Below are 23660 nucleotides of genomic sequence, written 5' to 3'. Positions count from 1 at the left end.
TTTTGTTGGTGTAGTAAGCGTTGCAGGAGGTCTACTTTATACTGAATCGACGTTCACTTTTATTGCTTTTGATCTTCCGGCACAAATTTTTGACAGCGCTTTTGACTCAGCGAAACTGAACTTGTATTTTACCGTATTTCTTTATATTAAAACTGCTGTTGCATTAGGTCAAATTCCCAATAAGTCAATTGCTTTATCATAGACCACGTTTTTAGCTCGGACTGTACTATTTGACTTACTGGGAATTTTGATCTACAGACACTGCAAACATTGTAGTTTTTGACCTAGCGGCACAGGTATAAATTATTTGATCTTCCGGGACTGTTGACTTTCAGCAACATTCCCCTATGATAGAACTTATTTACATATTTGCTGTGTTAGTGTTGACAAATCAAGGTAAATATTTACATGTGAGCCCCAGGTTTTGGCGATAGATTAGGTTAAATTAAGTGTTTGTTTTTTTAATTTAACATACTGACATTGTTAAGCACACAAATACCATTCATATGAATATTATATGAAACTTCTTTTAAGAAATCGGTCAATTGCTAAACGACACAAAATATATTTTAATACTGGACACTGGAGCTATACCCAGGGCCGATTTACCGAATAGGCACAGTAGGCACATGCATGGGGCGCAAGGCAATTGGCTTTTTTGGAGGGCGCCAACAAATTGGAGAGAAAAATATTTATTCTAAAATATTACATTTAGAAAAGTATTTTGTGGTTGTATTTGCATACGATCGTGTTAAAACTCTGATAATCCCTCGCGGTCGTGTAGACATCATAATATTTGTCTCCCCCAATTGCGGCAAAATTCTGACTATTTTCTGCTGTCATGTAGACATAATTATCGTCTTCCATGATCGCGGAAAAAAATGAATATATCCCGCGGTCGTCAGGAGATTATCATCGTCTACTTGCGAATGAGGCAAAATTCTGATCTTTTCCCGCGGTCGTGTGGACATTATTGTTGTCAAATTGTGATCACCCCTCGCGGCCGTGAAGACATCATTATATCGTCCCCAGCCGCCCTGCGGTCGTGTGGACATAGTAATAGCCTCCCGCGTTCATAAAGACATTGTATTCTTCTCCCGCGATTGCGGCAAAATGTCAATCATATGACGCAATCGTGTGGAGATCATCATCGTCTTCCGTGATCATGAAAAATTGTGATTATCCCTCGCGGCTGTGTGTAGGGATATTATCGCCTCCCGCGGTCACGGAAACGTCACAGTTGTCATGCGCAATGGCGGTAAATTGAAAATTCCAGGTAGAAATACAAAATTCACGCATAATTCCCTGTAAAAAAAACCTCACGCATAGTTCCCGGATTTTCCGGTTGGTGGATACCCTGATATATATAATGCAAAGGGGCGCTACTATTAGTTGTGCCTAGGGTGCCGACAGGGTCAAAAACGGGCCTGGCTATACCACTTATCTTTCATTTAATTCAAGAGATTTGAGTGTAGAAATGCAAAAATGTTCTCTTTGTGCAGCTTAAAATGTCCATTTTTTTTTTATAAAACTGGTATTGATTCCTTTAATGATAACAGATAATTGAATGTTAATACCATTCTTTTAAACCTTAAAAATGTTGAATTTAATTCAGGACAACTATAAAGATATGTTTAATGTAAAAAACTATTGGCTGTTGAAATATAACTGCTAAACATACCCATACATCATGCTTTCTCATTTGTCATAAATTAGTCATAATGAAATTCAACAATAAAAATTAAACTAGATAACAGCATCTATGTGAAAGTGTAGGTAATTAACTCATAGTTAAAATATTTACACACATATATTTACAATAGAACTATCTGTATAAAGTAGTTAGCATTTTAATTTATTGACACTGTATTGATCATAAATTAGCACATAGTAAGTTGTTACCAGAAATAAATATTAACTAAAATGTCCAAAGCAAAGTGCAACAAACTAATCATAGTAAAATAATAATATACTTTTATCTCCATCATAGATTACTGATGAGAAGTAAAACTGTTTGAAGCACTTCTGTGGAATTCATCAATAAACTTGAAGATGTTTTAAAAATATACGGAGGACATTATTACATTACATTACACAGTCAGAAGTAGGCTACGTTAAAAACAATAATTTATTCTAATAATATGGTGCTTAGAAAATTAAATATTTTAGTCAATTAAACTTATTTTATGGCTACTGAAATATAATAAACTATACAACAAATGAAACAATTTCTCCATTTGAAATATATTAATACAAATTAACTTCTTTTTAACCGTTTGTAGGTTTTATATTATTGTATTGTGAATAAAACATTAATCGTATTGCAGTTGACTATTATTTCATAATACAAAAATATTATTATAATAACAGTAATAAGAGATAAAATAACGCTAAATAAATGTGTCCATTTAGTAAAATGTAAACGTTTTACAAAAATATATAGTGTATCTGAAAGAAAATACCTTAATTCAATACCGGTACACAGTATGTCAAATACACTTTGAACTAATTATACAATAAATGTTATGTAAATCACATCGATTATATCAACCTGTCCCTATTTGAAATAATATACGAGAATACTTAAAACCAAACTTATATAAGCATTTTATTTATTTTTTGGTACAACTAAAATCACATACATTTTGCTAAAATCTTAGGACCTGTGATTGAAATTAATTCTCTTTACTTTTAAAACTTAGAGCAACATTGAGAGATAGCTGCTAAATCCTTAAAAAGTGCAAAATTATTGAGTTTTAGTCATTATGGAAAATTATCAAGAGGATTTTGCTTTACAATAAAAACCGAACATATTAGATGTTGACCAGTTGTTAGTTTTTTTTAAAGACTTTTAGGCCGGGCATATACTTAGACCCAGGCAACACAATGCATGCAAGCCAAGTTTTGGGGTGCAAGAGCTGCAACTCATGAATGTTTGACCAGCACATGTTGTGGCGCAGCACATTAAAAACTCTTTTGAGACCACTATGGAAAAGTAAAAATTGGTTCAGTTATATTGTGTTTCAAAAAGTATAGTGAAAAGTGTGTATACATATTAAAACAAATGTTTGATTAATAAGATTTTACATCATAATACCAACCCCACCAAAACAAATCTGCAGACTTGGTAAATTTTCATTTGCCTGATGGATAAAAAAAATATATTTCCTAAGGAGTACTCAGGTTTGCACCGGAGTTGTGTGGCATGTGGCTATTTAAAAAAATGTAGCATGCTGGTCCATATTTGTGCCAGACACATACATGCATGCATGTCAGCTTACATGGTTCTGTAAGGATATATGTGGCATAGTTTTCTGTCTCGGCATACGCCTGGTCTTAAGGTTTAGTAGACTAGAAAAATTGAATAAGAGCAAAATATTATTTTTGAAATCACTATCATACAAGTAAAAAAGTCCACCCTTACATCTTATTTCCAAGCCTTACTGTAAAACCAGTCCAAAATTACCAAAATAACAATTAAAAAACAATATATAATTAACTATCTTGATGAATAATGGCCAACTATGAAAAGAATGTGGTTTTGATTATGAAATAGTTTACAAGTAAGCCATTCTCTTAAAAAGTAATGCGAGGATGTAGACTTGATGATTTATATCTCAGTACTGTTTGCGTACACTACTCCTTGCTTTTGCAGAACATTCAGTCTTTTCTCAACTGCTTCTTTATCTATAAAAAATATATGCATTTCACCTAACATTAAATGTTTTCAAACTAAAATAGTAAACTATACTGACTGGTGTATACAGGGTGGAAAAAAAGTCCTGGGACGGTTGAATATTTTAAAAAGTTATAAAGATTTTGCTCCAAAATTTGGTACACAGTTACTGGGCATTAAAATCATTTTAACACATTGTTCAGTGATACATTACCTCCTCAGGGGGACGGCCCGCTAGGAGTCTGAAGAAAATCTTAAATGTAAGCATAGATTGATATGCCCATCTAATTAAAGGCCTTTAGTAGTTGAATTCAACACCACAAATTTGAACTCAAATGGACAACCAAGTCAAAAATGTAAGATTTTTTTTAAATCTATCATTTTGAATCTTTGAACGGCTGCCATTTTTTACTCAGATGTTCTTTTGAGCTCAAATTTGCGGCATTATATTCTAATAATAAAGAACTTTAATTTAAGGTGCATATCGACCTATGCATTATGTTTATGATTTTCTTCCGACTTCTAACGGGCCGTCCCCCTGAGGTGGTAATGTATCACTGAATAATGTGTTAAAATTATTTAAATGCCCAGGAACTGTGTAACAAGTTTTGAAGCTTTTCCCACTCTATATATTATATTCTTAAATAAATATATATACAGTAGAGTCCCGATAGTCCGAAATGGTTGGGATCGGACCCATTTCGGATTAGCAAATATTTTGGATTAAACATTTTTTTTATATAAAAAAAAATTTTTTGTCTTAGGACGCTAGGCACGAGCCCGGGATTGTTTTTCACATTACTCTAGGCTAGACTTAGGGGCTGCAGCATTATCACTTAAATCAAATCCATTTGTGATTTGCGGGATTGGAACCCGGGACGAAAAAGAAAAAAATTTAATAAAAAAAAGGCAAAATATTTACTAAAAATACTCTATAAAACAAGTCTATCTCGCCCAGCCGCTACAGGATACTTTGACCAGGTACAGCTAACTGTGTTAAAAGTTTAATAAAAAAAATAATAATAATAAAAAAGTAAAAAATAAAATTTTTGGTTTCGGACTAAGCAGACTTTTAGATTACCGAAGATCGGATTATCGGGACTCCAATGTATATAAATATAAAAACTAGTACAATAAATTTTAAATGTTTTTTTTTTTAAAGTACTCCACAGTACTGTAAAATATAACTAAGAAGGAATACCAAGTAGTTACTGCAATTTTTTGTTTGAAAATCTATACGGGACTGTTTCCATGTAAAAATTAGTATATAGATTTCATGATAAACAACTTAACAGTATTAATAGTATGATTAAGGGCTTGCAAAAGAGCAGTTTTCTCTCAGTTTGAATCAACAACATGGTTTTATGTTTGTTTTGACCCTAACTGCTAGACTACAATTCACACACCATGTGAGTAATGATTGTTTATATTATTTGCCCTACATAGCATTGAGTATAAAATGTTTACTAAAATAAATAAAATGGCCACTAGGTTTAAAATGTTTAAGTAGGAATGCATTATTTCCACAGATATGTGCATTTATTCTAAATAATCAACAAAATAAATCTTCATAGCTTTACTCGGAGCGACAAAAAAACCTATACTTTTTTTCTATGTAGTTGGATGTAGGCCTACACCATAAATTTGCCACTTACTACTCGATCACTTGTTAGAACATGGCAGTTTGCTAATACTGTAGTAAATAGTGGGATTTGTTGATGCAAGTACCAACCCTACCCAAATTGCCCCAGTGTAGCTGGATAAAACTTACTTTGGGGATTTACTGTGATCAATAGGCAAAAGATAATTGTTGGAGGATCAGCAAGTTAAAATAAAGAATACCTTATTATTGCATGTGTATGAAACACTTACACTTGGTGAGGAGTGCCCTGTCTTGCTGGTAAGTCACTGTCTGGGCTAGAGAGTGCAGCAGTATATGTGCTGTCTGGTAACGCTGGAAACACTCTGTAGAGTTGTCAAACAATTCATCCAGAGCTGCTGAGCGACACTGACAAACATAACAATCACATTACTTCACTTGTCAAAACGACGACAGTAATGTCTATTTTCTTATTATGTTGTTTTTTATGGTTTTGTTATATTATATATTTTAAATTTTCATACCATGTTGGATTATCCATTATCTGTGGTCTCCCACCTCACAAGTACCTCAGATAATTGAAGTTCTATTGTACTTAAATTATTTTGGCTTATCTAAACATTCAGCTGATCCAAACAGCATTCGGTCCCAATTAGTTACGATTTCCTGGACTTTGTGTATTTAAACCTTTTTAACCAAATTCGATGTCTTAAAACGTTCCAAATAGTTAGCAGATCCAACAAATTAAGATACAAATCTTGGTTGGTGACTTGGTTATTTTATGGTTGCCTGTTGTATTAAAAAATCACATTAAACAATAAAATAAAATAAAATTAAGTAGTTAAAATAAATGAAAAATTATTAATTAATTTTAACCTATAGATTTGAAATCAATAGATTATCCTTCATTATGATACATATTTCCTTCCAAATCCATAGGCCTAATCACCAAATAAAAAAGTTTTAAATTTATTTTTAACTAACTAAGGTAAATTGCTGAGATTAAGTTTTTAACTTACCTTCACCAGCACTTCAATGACTCGATGGTGTTTTAATAACCTGTTTTAATAAAACTTACCATAGATATAGCGTGGTTGTATAGTATTTTGTCAGCTGTAGCACTGGCATTTTGTATCAGGCCTGGAGAGTTGGCATTTAGAAGTTTGCACTCGTTGAGACATTTGCGAAATTTGGCATTCATGTTTGAAACAACTGAAATAAATTCAAAATTTTAGACAGCAGACAATTTGAATGTAAAGCCTAAAGTTTAAATTCACACACATCAGTCCAGTCACAGTTCAGTCTCAGTTACACCCAGCGAACACAGAATAGAAATTGTTGCGTACTAGTTCATCACTTTTCCATACTTTTATTACAAATTGATTTCAATATATTATAATTTTATTTCCTCTTTGTTCTAAATACAATTTCCTATTTTACTTTCCCATCCCAATTTCTTGACAGCTGAAAGTTATTTAATTTAATGTTTATTTACATCATATTTTTGATTATTATAAAAAAAACATTGTATTTCTATCTTCAGTACAACCACTACATATCATTTTTATTCTCAATTCTATTTTATAACTCACATACAATTTTCATGGGATTTAAGCAAATATTAATCATTTTAATTTCAACTACATTATACAATCCGTATTGTGAACATCATTGTTAAATTCTACAAGAAAGAAAGACATTTTTAAAAAGTGATATTTCAATCATCAAGACATGAATGGACTTGAACTTAAACACCTCAAGAAACCATGAATCCATCAAGACGGTTCCACCAATGAATTTGAATATAATGATTGACATTTTTGGTGAGTTTCATCAATATTAAGTTTTTTTTTTTGACAAATTATTTTTCAGAAATTGAACAACATTGTATATTAAACTGAAAACTTGTCTTGTTACTTTTTTTAATAATTATTTATGTAAAATATTTAGCTGACAAATCCCAACAATATCAATTTTGAATTGTTTCACTCCTTTGCCTAATTTAGGCTGGTCCTTTGATTTATTTCCTTTATTATTTTTCTTATTTTCAACTATCTTTCCCCCACAGAAATAGAAGGGCCATGCACTATATACAACCATTACTGGTAATGTCGACAGTTCCGCCATCTTTGTTGCAGCATTAAGTTGAAAAAAGCGCTCCAAAAACGGAGAATTTTGACGTCCGCGCTTTGCTGTTTGACATACTTAGAGTCGAGATAAAATTATGAAAACCTGCATAAACAAACTAAATGAAATGGGAATGCTTGGGATATCACCCAAAAGTATGTTCTATTTGTTGTTTAGTTTTCGAATTAATCTAAACATGACTTGTAAACAACTTTTAAATCATGACATGAAAAAATTAGTTGCCTACTACTTTTTTGTGTTTTTTAATTAGGTAAGATTACAAAGAGCTCAATTAAAATTAAAGAGATGACACATCCAACACTTATTTTTTTGAAACAGCTGTTATAGTTAAGCTTGTGCAGCAGTTAAAATTCACATTTGCACTGAAAACAATGTGTTAAGTATTATTGCTTGGGCTGCATAACCTGTGCGATTCCTACCAAGTCAGCTGATTCATGCCAGAGCCGATAACAATTTTAGATTATTAGTAAAGAAATCATTAAAAATAATATTTATAATGTTCTATATACAATGGACAAAACTCTTATAGGTAGGCCTGAAAGGGAATTGAAAAGATATAATAAGAAAAAATCCATACTCAAATATAAACATTGCATTTTATCTGGACAAATTAAAACATTTTAACTCATTAAAATAATGGTGCTTTCTTTTCTTTTAAAATACTTTGTCTCAATGCTGTTACTGCGGCTTGTAAAATGTAATAGGCCTATTTTAATTTTCCTCTTCTGTCTGCCTTGTACTGTATCAGATTACTTTTTTGCACAAGTTATTTCTTATTATTTATCCTTATACGCCTTGCAAGTTGTAGGCATAGTCATTAGTCAATCTTCAACTCAAATAAATTCCATTAAAGACAGTGTGTTACAGTTTAAAACAAAGTAAATATCCAATAGTCACAGGATTCTATGTAATGACAGTAAATGACAGCAACGCGATAAACGCATCAGGCTGACCACGTCGCCAGAGATATCCGTAGAGTGTGGACTGAGTGAGGTAGTGGGGAACAGCTCGACGGTCCCTACTAGGATGACTCAGTAGCGGAAGACACCATCTTGGTTACGGCACCGCTCTCCGAGTAGCGACAGCTTTAGTTTACAACAGCCCTTTTATTTCTATTCTTTGTTTGCTGGTTACACCCGAAATTCGTCAGTCAACTGTCCGTCAGTTGGTTTCAGTCAGTCTTCCGAGACTTTATTTACAGTGAAGAATTTTTTAATTAAAACACAAAATCCTATCAATTTTTCATCATCTATCTTATTGTTACAAACCGTACTTAAAATAATAAACACTATTATTAAAATAACAAAATCACAATTTTTTAAAATGTCAAACACATACATCACACGATTGTCAGCATTGTCAGCATCCATCTGGCGTCCGAACGATCCAAAAATATCGGAGGAAGGAAATATGTAATTGACTGACGGACCTGCCCTGGATGAGTGAAGATAGCGCAGTATAAAATCCATTAAAGAATAAATCTTTTGACTGTGACGTGACTGATATGACTAAACTGTGACGTGCCGGAACGGATGTGTATGAATCGATCTTAAATGTGCATAAACAACAGAAAATATGAGTATTGATTTAAACTCACTCCATTTTATGTTTGTTTCATTGGTGCTCGCACTATTAAGACCTCATCTTTATTTAGGACTATACGAATGTAAATTATTAAAAAGTTATGTGAGTTGGAATTCCGCTTGATCTTTCAGAGCCTTCTGTATACAGAATAAAATTGATTCAAAACATTTGATTTAACTAAATTTAAGTATTTTCACTAAAGTGTGAATATGATCAAATATATTTTTTTTTTCTAATCCATGAACCGTATCTGGACTGGGCTACATAAAGAAAGGGACAACAGAGAAAAGGAAGAACCTTTCTTGACGCTGGGGCTTGGCTGCAGTGTCTTCTCTCTCAGCTTAGTGGTTGCCAGGTTGAGTCCTGAGTGTAGCAATTGTAATGCTCTATACAGCAACACCAGACACTCAGCCCTGGATCTGCCTGTAGCTACGTCACAGATACACTCTGACACTGCAAGCACAAAGTTGAGCTTGGCCAATGTCTCATTGTGCTCCTTCTGTACAACCAAACAAGAACACACATTGAAGTGATATGGCCATATTATAAAGTAGTTTTAAACAGATTTGAGAATACTACTTTACTTAAGCTTAATGTTTTTATAAGTAGTATGCTTTAGCTAGTTACTAGAAAGAGCCCCAGCTTTCTTTAGGGGAAGAGTTGTTACAATAGAACTCCAATCATCCAAACTCCAACTATTCGAATTGCCAAATATCAGAAATAATTTCAAAATTTCAAACCACAGTAATGAGAATCGTTAATAAAGAAGGCAGAAATCGTGATCAGGGCAAAATCCTAATCCTGTCTCGCGATAGTGTTGATGCCATCTATGTCTCCCGCGGTCACAGAATCATCGTCATCAATTTTCGCGACCGCGGCAAATGCTAAATACATCCACAGTCATGTAGACCATCATCGTCTCCCTCTGTCACGGTAAGATCGTCATCGTTTTTAATTTTCACGATCGCGGCAAAATGATAAATATCCCCCCAGTTAGTTTGACACCATCATCATTTCCCGCGGTCACAGAAAATCATAATCGTACTCCGCAATGGAAAGCTTACATTTTCCAATTGCAAAATCGTCACAGATACGTTCTGCGATCGCAATAGTAAAAGCTCGGCATGACTCGTCCTATTTTCTTTAAAAATCCAATAATCAGAATTTTCGACTATACAAATGGGGTCGGTTCTCAATTGATTCAGATATTTGGAGTTCTACTGTAATACTACAGTTAACATGTATAATTTCAAACTTGGAAAAAATAAGTTTTCTCTTCTTAAAAATTGCAAACAATAAAGAGCCGATTGCAATATTTATTTTGCTAAAAAAACTACAAATTGACAATTGACAACTGACTTTAAAAAACAATCCATCTCCAATAAATAATGTACTGTTGCTCATTTATACTAAAAAGAGACAGCATAATGTATTCATAGGTACCTAAACACTTCAGCATAAATTGTGTAATCAATATTTTAGTATAGCTATGCCTCAACAACGTAAAATATAAAAGTATCAGTTTTATTAATTGTATTAAATTAAATGTATTACTACGCACAATTTCTATCGATAACATAGTAGCTATATCTTACTTCAAGCAGTGTTTCAGGTGGCAGTTCAGGGACAACAAAAGGTGTGGGAGCATCCAAGTGACCCAAATCTGTAACATTATTGACAGAAAAGACTCAGAAAACAAAATTATAATTGAGTAAAAAAATAAACAAAAAATAATACCAGTAGGATAAAAGTATTGTGAGGGTAGGCAACTAATACAATAAAAATATCAAGCTCCTCCAAGCTGGGGAAACAAACCATACATTTGAATGCTACAAATCAATTTCTTGTGTTCTACACCGATACCTAGGCGCTGTCACTCCTAAAGACTAAGATATATGTTTTAGCAGTACTCACAGACCTAGTCTCACCCGATTGGCAATAACCGCCAATCACAAATGTCAAATGACTATCTATACAGGGTGTCCAGTAAGTAAACAGCCAAACTCTGGGAAATGGTTCTATGGGTCAAAATAAAAAGAAAATCAAGAATAAAATTTTTTCCAAAATCGCTTCGTTAAACAGATATCCGCCATTTTGTATTTTTTTCATAAACATTTTTATTTTTGGATTTTTTCAACCAAAATTTATAAAACTTGATATGTAGGTTAAGGTAGAATAGCCCCATGTTAGAAAAAAATCATCTTGATTCAACTTACAATTTCATAATGGCGGCCATTTTAATTTTTTAAACTTAAATTACTCAAAGATTGCTAATTTTATGAAAAAATGCCAAGAACACTTTTATTTAGCATTTTTAATTCCCTATCAAACGATACCAAGTTCAAAAAGATTGAATAGGAAATAGCTGAAATATTACGATTTTTAGTTGTAAAATAGGGTAGAATAAGGCAGAAGCTAGTCAGGTTTGCCCCATTTTACAACTAAAAATCGTAATATTTCAGCTATTTCTTATTCGATCTTTTTGAACTTGGTATCGTTTGATAGGGAATTAAAAATGCTAAATAAAAGTGTTCTTGGCATTTTTTGAGTAATTTAAGTTCAAAAAATTAAAATGGCCGCCATTTTGAAATTGTAAGTTGAATCAAGGTGATTTTTTTTTTATAACATGGGGCTCTTTAACCTTAACCTACATACCAAGTTTTATAAGGATCGGTTGAAAAGATAAAAAATAAAAATGTTTATGTAAAAAATACAAAATGGCGGATATCTGGTTAACAAAGCGATTTTGGAAAAAATGTTATTCTTGATTTTCTCTTTATTTTAACCCATAGAGCTTCGGTTGATGATGATCCGATGATGATCACTACCGAAGCTCAATGATGCAGAAATCATTTAGATATAATTACATATGATCTCACAACAACAAAAACAAATGAAATATTTGCCAGACTAACTAACCTCAATCTTTGTTGACCAACAAGTTGAGTTTTGGTGTGATTTTACTTTATCAGTTTACATCGTGATAATATGTTGTTAATCTGTAAATGTTTAGTTTGGACATTTTATTATGCTTTGGCCCTTGACTGAAATGTAACATTAATTTTAGAAACTTTAGGCACTATCTTTAGCCGGTTTATAAGAACATTATTGACTGTTTACAACAACAAATATCGCGGCTGTGACTGTGACTTTATCACTTTGAATCATATTAGTTGTCAATTTTTACATATTTAGTTTGCAAACTGTTTCTTGTTCGTAGACTTACTAAATGTGAGGTTTGAGACTTTACATTTAGCCCGTTTTTAAACATGCGTCTCAGAAACAATGCCCACCTGGAGTTCTTGGGAGCTGGTCATGCTGTCTTCAAAAGAAATTCATCTTTTAGTGTTGGGAGCCTTGCATGCAGTGAGTCAACGGAATAGTGTTGCACCTTGTGTTCTTATTTATGATCATGCTTGGTTAAATTAGCCATTATCTCTCGTTCGAGTTGACCCTGTTCTTGTGATGCTAGCTTTCTTGTTTTGGTCAGAGTCTACTTGTTACTATTGTATGCACTATTTATTTGTATTATTATTATGTTTTGTTTATTATGTTTTGTATGCATCTTGTGTCTTATATCAGTGCTTTGCACGTTAACCACCAGTACATTCCTTGTAATGCTAGATTCTTTCTTCTTTTTTTTTGTTTGTTTAGAGTCAGATGTTTACTCACTATTGTATGCACTATTTAGTAGTATTATTATTATTCGTTGTGTCATTTTAGTTGTACGTCTTATATCAGTTGTATGTCTTTTGCACGTTAACTGCTCACCTTTGTTCACTTTATTGTATCTAAATTATATACAGCCGCTTGTGTAACTGACTCACTGGGGGATACAAATTCTAGACCACTTCTAGAAGTGCTAGGGAGTTGAAATTTGGCACGATTGTCAGTCTTGGTACCAAAACCCCGGGAAAATTCTCAAAAGTTGCATTTTTTTATTTTAACCCCCCCTTATTCAAGAATTTCCCCCCCAATGCTATTCTTATGGGAAATAACATTGAAAAATGCCGACTTTGGTATGCTCATCTGAACAACTTAGAAACGTGCTAGTGACTTCAAATTTGCGTAGTATTGTAGTAAGAGACCTTAAATTACCGGTGGAATATGCAAAAGTCCCATTTTCAAATTTTAACCCACCCAAAAATCCAAAATGGCGGACCTCTGAAAACGAAAAAACACATTTTTTTTAACCGGATGTAGCTCGAAAACGGTAAGAGCTAGAAAAGATTTGAAAGTATATCCAGGAACAGGAATTAAATTTTATACAAAACCCTCTTCGGCGTTTTTCAGAAATCGGACTCCTTCAGCTTCAAAAAACGGCCTACTTTCAAAATTTTGTAAATTTCATTCACATTTTTTACGGTTTTCGCTATTTTTTCATATTTAAATAATTTCTTTTTGCAGATATTATTAATGCTCTGTATTCTTCTTACTTTACTTTATATTTTACTCTTTTATATTTTTTTGTATCTTTACTCCTTAACCCCCAAAACTTAGGTTTAATGTCAAAATTTAAAGGTTTTTTACAACTATTACAAGCCCCATGTTATTCTTATGGAGAATAACATTGAAAAATGCCGACTTTAGTATGCTCATCTGAACCACTTAGAAACGTGCTAGAGACTTGAAACTTGGTAGTATTGTAGTATGGGATCTTACATTACCGGTGAAACTCCCAAAAGTCCCATTTTCAAATTTTAACCCCCCCAAAAATCCAAAATGGCGGACCTCTGAAAACGAAAAAACACTTTTTTTTTCAACCGGATGTAGCTTGAAAACGGTAAGAGCTAAAAAAGATTTGAAAGGATCTTAGCGAAAGGAAATTAAATTTTCTACAAAACCCTTTTATGCGTTTTCCGGAAATCGCACTCCTTAAGCTTCAAAAAACGCCCTACTTTCAAAATTTAGTAAATTTTTTTGGAATTTTTTACGGTTTTCGCTATTTTTTCATACTTAAATAATTCTTTTTTGCATATATTATTAGTGCTCTGTGTTCCCCTTAATTTAATTTAAATTTTACTCTTTAATGTTTTTTTGTATCCTTACTCCTTAACCCCCAAAACTTAGGTTTAATGTCAAAATTTAAAGGTTTTTTACCACTTTTACAAGCCCCATGTTATTCTTATGGAGAATAACATTGAAAATGGTAGACTTTGGCGCGCTCATCTGAACCGTTTAGAAACGTGCTAGAGACTTGAAACTTGGTATTATTGTAGTAGGGGATCTTATATTAATGATGAAATTTGCAAAATTCCCATTTTCAAATTTTAACCCCGCCAAAAATCCAAAATGGCGGACCTCTGAAAACGATAAAACAAGTTTTTTTCAAACGGATATAGCTCGAAAACAGTAAGAGCTAGAACAGATTTGAAAGGATCTTTGCGAAAGGAAATTAAATTTTCTACTGAACCCTATAAGCGTTTTCCAAAAATCGCACTCCTTAAGCTTTAAAAAACGCCCTAATTTTAAAATTTTGTAAATTTTTTTAAAATTTGTACCGGTTTTCGCTATTTTTTTATACTTAAATAATTCCTTTTTGCAAATATTATTATTGCTTTGTGTTCTCCTTACTTTACTTTAAATTTTACACATTACATGTTATTTCGTAACTTTACTCCTTGACCCAAAATACTTAAGTTTTTACCACTTTTACGAGCCCCATATTATTCTTATGCAGAGTAAGATTGAAATTTGATGACTTTGGTATGGTCAAATGAATCGTTTAGAAATGTGCTAGAGACTTGAAATTTGTTAGTATTCTAGTAATGGATCCTAAGTTAATGGTAAAATTTGCAAAAGTCCAATTTTTAAATTTTAACACACCCAAAAATCTAAAATGGCAGACCTCTGAAAACGACAAAACACGTTTTTTTTTCAATCGGCTATAGTTCGAAAACTGTAAGAGCTAGAAAAGATTTGAAAGATTTTTCATGAACAGGAATTAAATTTTCTACAAAACCTTTAAGCGTTACCCGAAAATCGCACTCCTTCAGCTTCAAAAAACGCCCTACTTTCAAAATTTGGTAAATTTCCATAAAATTTTTACCGGTTTTCGCAATTTTTTTATACTTGAATAATTTATTTTTGCAAATATTATTGCTTTTCCCTTACTTTGCTTTAAATTTTACTATTACATTTTTTTTCGTAACTTTACTCCTTGACCCCCAAAACTACGAGCCCAATGTTATTATTATGGAGAATAACATTGAAATTTAATGACTTTGTTATGGTCATCAGAATCGTTTAGAATCGTAACTTGTAATTTGGCAGTATTGTAGTATGGGATACTAAGTTAAGGGTGAAATTTGCAAAAGTCACATTTTAAAATTTTTAAATTTGCAAAAGTCACATTTTAAAATTTTTAACTCCCCAAAAATCCAAAATGGCGGATATCTAAAGACGATATAACACGTTTTTACGGCTGTAACTAAAAAGCAATAGGAGCTAGCCAAGATTTGAATGGATTTTTCATGTTCAGGAATTTAATTTTCTACAAAACCCTTACACGTGTTTTCCGAAAATTTCTCCCCTTCACCCCAAAAAAAAACGTCCTACTTTCAGAAATTGGTATTTTTCAAATTTTTACCGGTTTTCGCTATTTTTACATACTTAAATAATCACTTTTTGCAAATGTTATTAATGCTTTGTATTTTCCTTGGCTTAATTTCGGTTTTAATCATACATGTTTTTTCGTAACTTTACTCTTTGACCCCCAAAACTTAAGTTTAATATCAAAATTTAAAAGGTTTCACCAGTTTTACGAGGTAATAATAGACTCTTTACCTTTTCTGTATGCACAAGGTTATTAAAACTATACAAAGTTTACTGTATTAGAGCTAACACCAAGGTATGAATATAATAAGGACCATTTAAAAAGTCCCCCCCCCCTCTCGAAATCCCCCTTACATCTATCCTATAGCCACCACAGATTCATCGGTCTAAATCACGTTTACCAATTTCTAGATTAGCTAAAAATCCTGAAATTTGCACCCTGTCCCCCTGTGACACATTTGTACTTACAAAATTTTTTCCCCAATTTTCGCTACTTTTCCCAATCTAAGTAAATTCTTTTTGCAAACATTATTAATATTTTGTATATACTCTGGTTTACTTAAAGTTTAATCCCCCTATCGTATTTCCAACCCCCCCCCCTCCCTAATATTATATCCTCCCCTGCCCCAATGCTATTCTTACAGGTGCGTAAGTCTAAATCACGTTTACCCATTTCTAGATTAACTGGATGTCTGAAATTTGGCCCGATTGTAGGTCTTGCGCCCTGTGGGGGCAAGGGGGCTTGGCTCATCTTTACTTACCCCCAACCAAAAAGGGGGCCTGGGGGCGGAGCCCCCAGCGAGCCAAAGGCGAGTTTAGTATATACTAGTGTACCTGTTGCTCGGATTCGAGCAATTGCTAAGTATTACAGGCGTTATTTTAAAACGAATAACAGTCATAATTTCTGATGACTTTAAAATATTCTACTCAAAGATTATGGAAATACTAAAGATGTCCATAATAGATTGATATAATCAACATCTATAATATTAAAACGAAACAGTGTTTTTTTATTTCACGATTCTGAATCAACCACTTAACGGATTTTCATGATTTTTGTGTTGAAAGAAAGATAATTTTGAGAACTAGGGAATGTCGAAGCCATCATTTTAGTTTAGGGTCCCAGTTGTTTAGAAATTAAGTTTTAATTTTTGAAAAGTCTAGCAGCCGACGCTAAGATTCTAAACTAGCTTTTGGTGTAATATAATTTGTTTAACCTAACAGCTGTAAACATTCAGCGTTTGTAACACAAATTCAGCATTTGGATAAAATTAAAAGACATACTAAGGGTTGACTTATTTATACTATGTGTAATGCTAATCATTGATACGTTCAATCCTTCGGTAAGAGGATGACAGATTATTTAAATATGCATAGGTAAAATACTAGGATGTTCAAAGGATTTTTTAAATAAATCTTTGTAATCTTCGGTTTGTTTTAGTGCAATATAAATTTCTTTTAACTAACAGCTGGTTAAATATAAATATGCTCTGTAGAACTATGAGGTTATTTTATTTACTCTGATTTTTCATTGATTTTTAGGAAATAAGTAAGATTAGTAGACCACCGAGAAAAGTAACACCATCGATGTATACAAGTCGAGGCTCTGTACACAAGTCTTAAAAAAGGATATGCAAATTATTATACTGCTCAACTTTTTTAGGAAAGGGTAGGAAAATCAATTTTTTACTTGTTTTAATTCATCTTGGTTTGTTTACAATCAATGTTTTTGAATGATTAAACTTTGTTTGGATTAGGCCCGGAAATATTGATGTCATAAAGAAGGAGATCAAGAATCCTCAGGAATCAAATTTTAAATTACCACCACAACCCGGACGGGTTTTATCCAAAGATATACAGATATGAATGACATAGATTGAGCACAACATCATCATTGACCTAGGATACTGCAATTAGACTAACCATCTTTTTATGAAATCTAAAAAGTTGTTTGGCGTGTGTTTAATTGTGGTTACGTTTGGAGGCGCTGAATATTTTATAGTTTAAATAAATGAATATGGGGAATTACGATGTACATGATTCAATGAGGGTGGTTTAATTATTAAGGATATTAGAACTGATAACGGAATGGATAATAAACATAGACAATTAATTACGTCACTAGCTTTACTAGCGTTTTTTACGTTTTAAATTCCTTCAACATGTGACCAGTTCTTTTGTTCAAATGAATATTATTTAATTTTTGACTCAGCTGTTTACCAAAACAAACTATATGTTGTTGTTTTTACTTTTCTTTGTTTACACTAATTTATTTAGCAATTGATGCAGTAAAATTGATACAAAGGATATGTGTGGACGATTCCTTTAATGATGTCAGGAAACCAACGTTAATAATAATTATGTGTACTGTGAATTTTATTGGATGTTTTCGTTTTATTTTAGGGAGTTTCTATTCAGACCTACTGGAAATTGTGTATAGTATGAGTAATTGTATTGTGTTGATATTGATTATGGAAGAGGCAGGTATGCGATGAAATTGGAAGGTGATATCGTTGACTAGGCCTATACACTTTCTCAATTGATAATTACTCTTTCTAATGTAGGCTGCAATAAAATTTGTCTTTATAGCCTACGTGTAAGCTAGCTGTTCTGATTTTTACACAAAAGTTTTAACTGACTACTCCCGTACATAGGACGGGCTAACACCTCGTTTATTGTAAATAGTGTTTTCTACAAAAATAGCTTTACTCATAGCTGCATTGGGTTTCCAGACACATTGTGTGTCCAAAAGCCAGGACGACTCTCTTCCCCATACCACCCTGAACGATAGGGATCATTGAGATTCGCTCTAACCTTTCCTCTCCCAGCCTCTCTGATGGGCAAGTTTTCATACCTTTTCTTTCTTAGTTTTTGTTTGTTTCTTTTTTTAAATTTTAATGCCTGTTTGCATTCTTTGTCTTTTCCTATTTCCCTAGCTACTTTTCTAAACGCCTCAATTGCTTCCTTGTCACTCATCATGTTTTATTTTCTCATCTCTAGGCCTATCTTATCCAAGACATATTCTTGTTCTCACCTATTTGTCTCCTGAAGTGAGCAATTTATAAATACGTGACTCGTGGTTTTTATTTCTCCACATCTACATACTTCCTCTTCCACCAGGTGAAGTCTTCACAAAATCGCCTTGATATTTTCAATGTCCTGTGACAAACTGTGTTTCATAATGGCCCATCTCCCAATCTTGTTCCAGTCTCTTTCTGATGTTAGATATAACCACTCTATTATCCACTCTATTAGAGGTCTCCACTCTACTATGTCGAACGTTTTTTTGGTTATGTTTTGATTTTGTGCAAAATTTTAGTATAACCATCTGTTTCAAATATTAGTGTCAATTTCAAAGTATTCATCTGTTCAAATATAAACAAACATTTTCTCCCTAAGAATAACATGGGAACTTTGAAGGCCACTGGGGCAGAGCCCTGATGGAATTCCAAAGTTTTTTTGTTTGAGGGAAAACTACATGCTAAGACCTTTCTAACGACACCTTGAACATGGTGATCGGTAGCACCACCACTCCAAAACAATTATGACAAAAATATGCCTAGCGTATTAAATATATAGATAGATTATTGCTTTTTTATCTCCTGAATGTTACTTTTGTCTTGTGCAAAATTATTGAAACTTTGAGCTTTGAGTGGTGTGCCACTGTCTGCAACCACTACTTCAGGTATCCCATATCTTGCAAACCGCTCTTTGCAGAAGCTAATCTGTAAAAAAAGGAATAAGAGGTTGGCGGAATCTTGCATTTGCCCGTCCACATAGACTACAGATCTGTGCGTGGAACGTATCCACCAAAGCAAGGGGTGAGCCGGGAAAGTACAAAGGTGAACTGTACTGATAAAAGTTTGTGGCAGTGACCAGGATCCGAACCCACGACACTACTGCCTTGGGCCCGAAGTCCGCGACGCTACCAACTGAGCCACAGATTTACCAACATAATGGTTACATTATTATTTGTTTTGTACAAAACACATAAATACAGATAGACGGAAAACTAGGCACTACAGACACATATTCCTATGGTGAAATGTGTTTGTCTTGACCTGAGCAATAACACTATATACATGTGTCCAGAGAGTAACGGAACACCCTGTAGAACTAATGTTACCTTAGCCTTTGCTCTTGCAAGGACTAAGGCTAAGGTAACATTAGTTCAATTTTTAAATATGAATTGATTATAAGTTTTAATTGTTTTAACTTGGATTATCGTAATAAATACAATATAACCTTTTTATTTTGTCACATTGTTATTTACATAACTATTACAAATTTTAACCGTAAATATACTCATGTTTGGCCTAAACAATTATAAGAAACCATACAAATCGTGCAATGATAAAAAACAAGACTTTGCAACTATTTGTGTAATTCAGGATTTTCTCTTTAATCTTAAAAACGCTGTAACTTTGACCTACATCATATATATTTACATATGTGTACATATTATTGAAGTAAATTTAATTCTCTACAACTTTCTTTCAGTCAATATTTCTGAAAAAATAACAAGGAAGGAGAAAAAATTCAGATTTTAAAGAAAAATGTTAGGTGAAAATCTGTTTTCGAAAATTATATCTTTTTGAGCGCGGATATCTCTGAAACTATGCGTTTTTCACCGATCAAAGTTGTTGCAAATTTAATTAGCTTTAACTTTTATACTGAACAATTTAAACTACGACACGCCGTTTTCAAGTTATAAGCAAAAAACCGCAAATTGGGGCATTTACCCCTCCCACCTCCCCCCCACCCAGAGCGGCAGGGTGATTTTATTCTCACCTATCATATATTCATTAGGGGACCCTCCCAGACAGATTTTTGAACAAATTGGGAATACATAGATTTGTTCCTCTATTTTTCCTAGGTACTTTGCTTGGGCTATAGGCTATTTAGAAATCCAATCAATCACTCTGATTTGACAGCCAATCAGGTGAATGTATTTTAAAAACAATTCAGGTGACTTTATTTTTCTAACTAGGCCTAAAGGTTTTATTTGAAATAGTATTTATCAAAAAAATATTTCATTTGAATTTCCATTTACTTTTCGTAAGGGACATTTGCGTAGATTTATGTTTTAATGTATATGATTTATATGTAAATTTGGACTCTATTCAGATACATGTATGTTTTATATATATATATTAATTAAAGACTATTTGAATCTTGAATCTATTGAACCATTTAGATGACTATACATTGACAACAAATCGGGTCACTCAGTTATTATAATCAATCAGGAGTCTGTATTTTAATAGGCAATGAGGCATCCAAGATCCAAGTCGACTGGCAACTTGACATCTTGATCTGACAGTGCAATACTTATACTGTATTATTGTAGTGATATTGTAATAATCATTACCTATCATTTTTGTAATGGTCTTTGGCCGTTGGAATGGAAATAAATAAATAAATACTAACCAGGCAAGGTGATGGCTCGGGAACTGAAAGGCACCAACGGCAGCATGTTGTTGCTGTTGATGGTATTGGTATGACCCGTCAGAATGGGAGAGCTAAGCACTGAAAATATACAGAGCAATCAGTACCACTCCCACCAATAACAACAAATACTGCGAAAGACGGAAAGTTGTTCACTATTCCACTGTGAACGTAGGAGATATTTACGATTGCTAGAACGATCTCGAAAGATAACCACTATTGATTCGAGACCGCGGGAGACAAAGATGATGGATGACCCCGCAGACACAAAAGACACACATTTGTGATTTTGTCATGACCGAGGACAATATAGTCTTTTTGCCGCAGTTGCAGAAGTCGTTTGGACCAATTATAGTACTAAATATAATGTATAATATGAAGATAATACAGGGTGACTGAAAAGTAACTTACACTCTACCTTAATTTTTCAGCCATTTAAGATATTTGAAATTGGTTTGCGGCAACCTTCTTAGATATGAGGGACTACAATAATGATGGTTAATTTTGAAAATTTTGCCCTTAGGGGTCGTGGGGGTATGGGGTAGCTCAAAATTTTCAAATGGCAAGTATATATTTTTTTCGTCTGCTGCTAGTACTTATGATTTGTCTTGCTTGTACTGTGACATCTATTTCTGCTTAAATATTTGTAACATACGTCAAGTTTAACAACATATTGTATTGGATCGCAAATCTGGAAGTAAGATAAATGTGTTAAACCATTAACATACAATTTACCTCGTCTAACTACGTGTATTTCCCCCAATTTGATCCAGCCCTATCTGTCAACATTTTTGTCTGCTGTACATAACCCTACTTTGTGGAACGAAGGAATTGAACCAAGCAAACGAATCTGTGTCTGTCGTATTCCACAGCCTTCTATATTTCGTCACCTTAAGAATTGATACTATTTTGTAGAGATAAAAAAAATTTTTGTATATTGAAGTGTTGTTGTATGCTTAACGGTTACGAAGATAATTCAAAGAAATTGTAAATTATAAAAATTCCCATGTTATTCTTATGGAGAATAAAACACTGTTGTAGTTTGCTTGTTTATGGCTATATTTTAATCAAATTTGGCAATTTTATTTATTTCATACTAAGCTACCAACATTTCAATAAATAATTACCTCAATACCTTCCCTGTAGCATCAAACCTGAGTACTCATTAAAATTAATGTTATTTAAATAGGAAACAAATCTGACAATGAATATTTTAGTAGAAAACCAGCCCGGTAAATGGAAATTCACTTAGTCTGCAGGTTTGCTGCGGCGGGGGTATTTTAACTTGCAATTATTTAATCAAATTGTCAAGTAAAAGGCTAACTAGTAACTTAAATTTTAAGTATATCTAAAAAACAAACTTTTATAATATCATTTAGAGCTATTTTTCCCTTGTATACGAACCAGGGTCGGGCGTAATGATAACCGCAACATAGTTGAATTTACAATGACCCTTATAATGTTTAGGAACCAAGTTAAGCCCTCTGTTTGGGAGTAAGTGTTTGGATTTTGATGAACATTCAAAATTGTGTATTAAGTTTCCATACTCCTAATTAAATAATAATACCAGCATGATGAAGATATAGAACCCATAGAACAATTAAATCAATTGTCAGAAATCAGCTATTACAGAAGAAACATTCCACATTACATTAGTTGCTTTGTAGTAAGAAAGGTAAATAAGAAATATATGAAGTACAACAAATGTACCAAGCTGTTACATGATTTTCCCCAGAATTATTATATTTATGGAACAATTTACCAAGCAAAAATAAAGGTTAAAGCTGTCAAAATTAAATAAAGTTGTACTTTTTCAAAATGTTTTGTTTAGTTTTTTATGTAATTTCATGTCTGGTTTGGGATTTTTCACAAACAATAAAACTTACTTGGAAAAATAAGTGAGTTTCTAATATATTCAAATACTAAGTAAGTCTTTAGTATTTTCAATCGTGTCTCAAGGGAATCATCACACAACAATAAAAAAACTACATTCAAGATCTTAATAATCATAAAAAAGCCTGAAAATCTAACGAAATGTGTTGAAAACGTAACACGCCCATTGTAATACATGGGGCAGTGCCACTCCGTTCTCTGACTTGTGGGGGAAGGAGCCCTTCCGCGACCAACTCGCTTTCGCTACATTGACTCAGCGTTCTATGCTTATAGTTCTATGGTTTCAATGCACTAACAAGCAGTTTTGTCAGATTGCTTGTGTTTTGCTTTTGTTCTAGTTGTTCTGTAGTGGGTTACTGAGGTCTAATGAGATATACAAGCCAATGCAAATTCCAGCTAAACTAAAAACTTAGATCAAGTCAGAGGGTTTGTGAACATTACACAGACGATAACATTATTACAGAAATGCACAATTTTATAATGAGATAAAACAAAAAAAGTTACTTAATCATTCTGCTTGGAAGGTATCAATTTCTTAAACCAATTCCATAAGTCCAATTTATATAACAGTCTTGACTTTAAATAACTTTGATAACTAATTAAAACCGGTCACTAGTATTTTGATACTTTAAAAATATACACACTATTAAAACTATTTTTATAAATTTTAGAGAAACAATCTATATAAATATTGATTTAGAACAGGGGCTAATTAAATACGGTATTTAAAATATATTTTAAATTGATTTATTTTAT

General features: G+C 32.9%; 1 protein-coding gene across 3 annotated transcripts in view; it reads right to left on the bottom strand.

The window, feature by feature from the left end:
* Positions 1 to 351: 351 nt before the first annotated feature.
* Positions 352 to 23660, bottom strand: part of LOC128991777 (serine/threonine-protein kinase ULK2) — a 157158-nt gene continuing 133849 nt past the window's right edge. For 2 of the 3 annotated variants that reach the window (XM_054414998.1, XM_054415083.1), the window contains exons 15-20: positions 20994 to 21092; positions 10604 to 10671; positions 9306 to 9507; positions 6355 to 6488; positions 5549 to 5684; positions 352 to 3687 (exon numbers count right to left, since the gene is read on the bottom strand). In XM_054414998.1, the coding sequence (XP_054270973.1) occupies positions 3611 to 3687; positions 5549 to 5684; positions 6355 to 6488; positions 9306 to 9507; positions 10604 to 10671; positions 20994 to 21092 (716 nt within the window). In that variant the 3' untranslated portion in view covers positions 352 to 3610. The remainder of the gene's footprint in view (positions 3688 to 5548; positions 5685 to 6354; positions 6489 to 9305; positions 9508 to 10603; positions 10672 to 20993; positions 21093 to 23660) is intronic. The other variant, XM_054415171.1, reaches the window with a different exon arrangement.

This window comes from Macrosteles quadrilineatus, unplaced genomic scaffold (assembly GCF_028750875.1).
Source record: "Macrosteles quadrilineatus isolate MER2022 unplaced genomic scaffold, UCM_ALF_1.0 Scaffold_1__1_contigs__length_201487025, whole genome shotgun sequence".
NCBI lineage: Eukaryota > Metazoa > Arthropoda > Insecta > Hemiptera > Cicadellidae > Macrosteles > Macrosteles quadrilineatus.
Note: the sequence above shows the minus strand (reverse complement) of the source record. Positions and strands in the feature narration are given on the sequence as shown.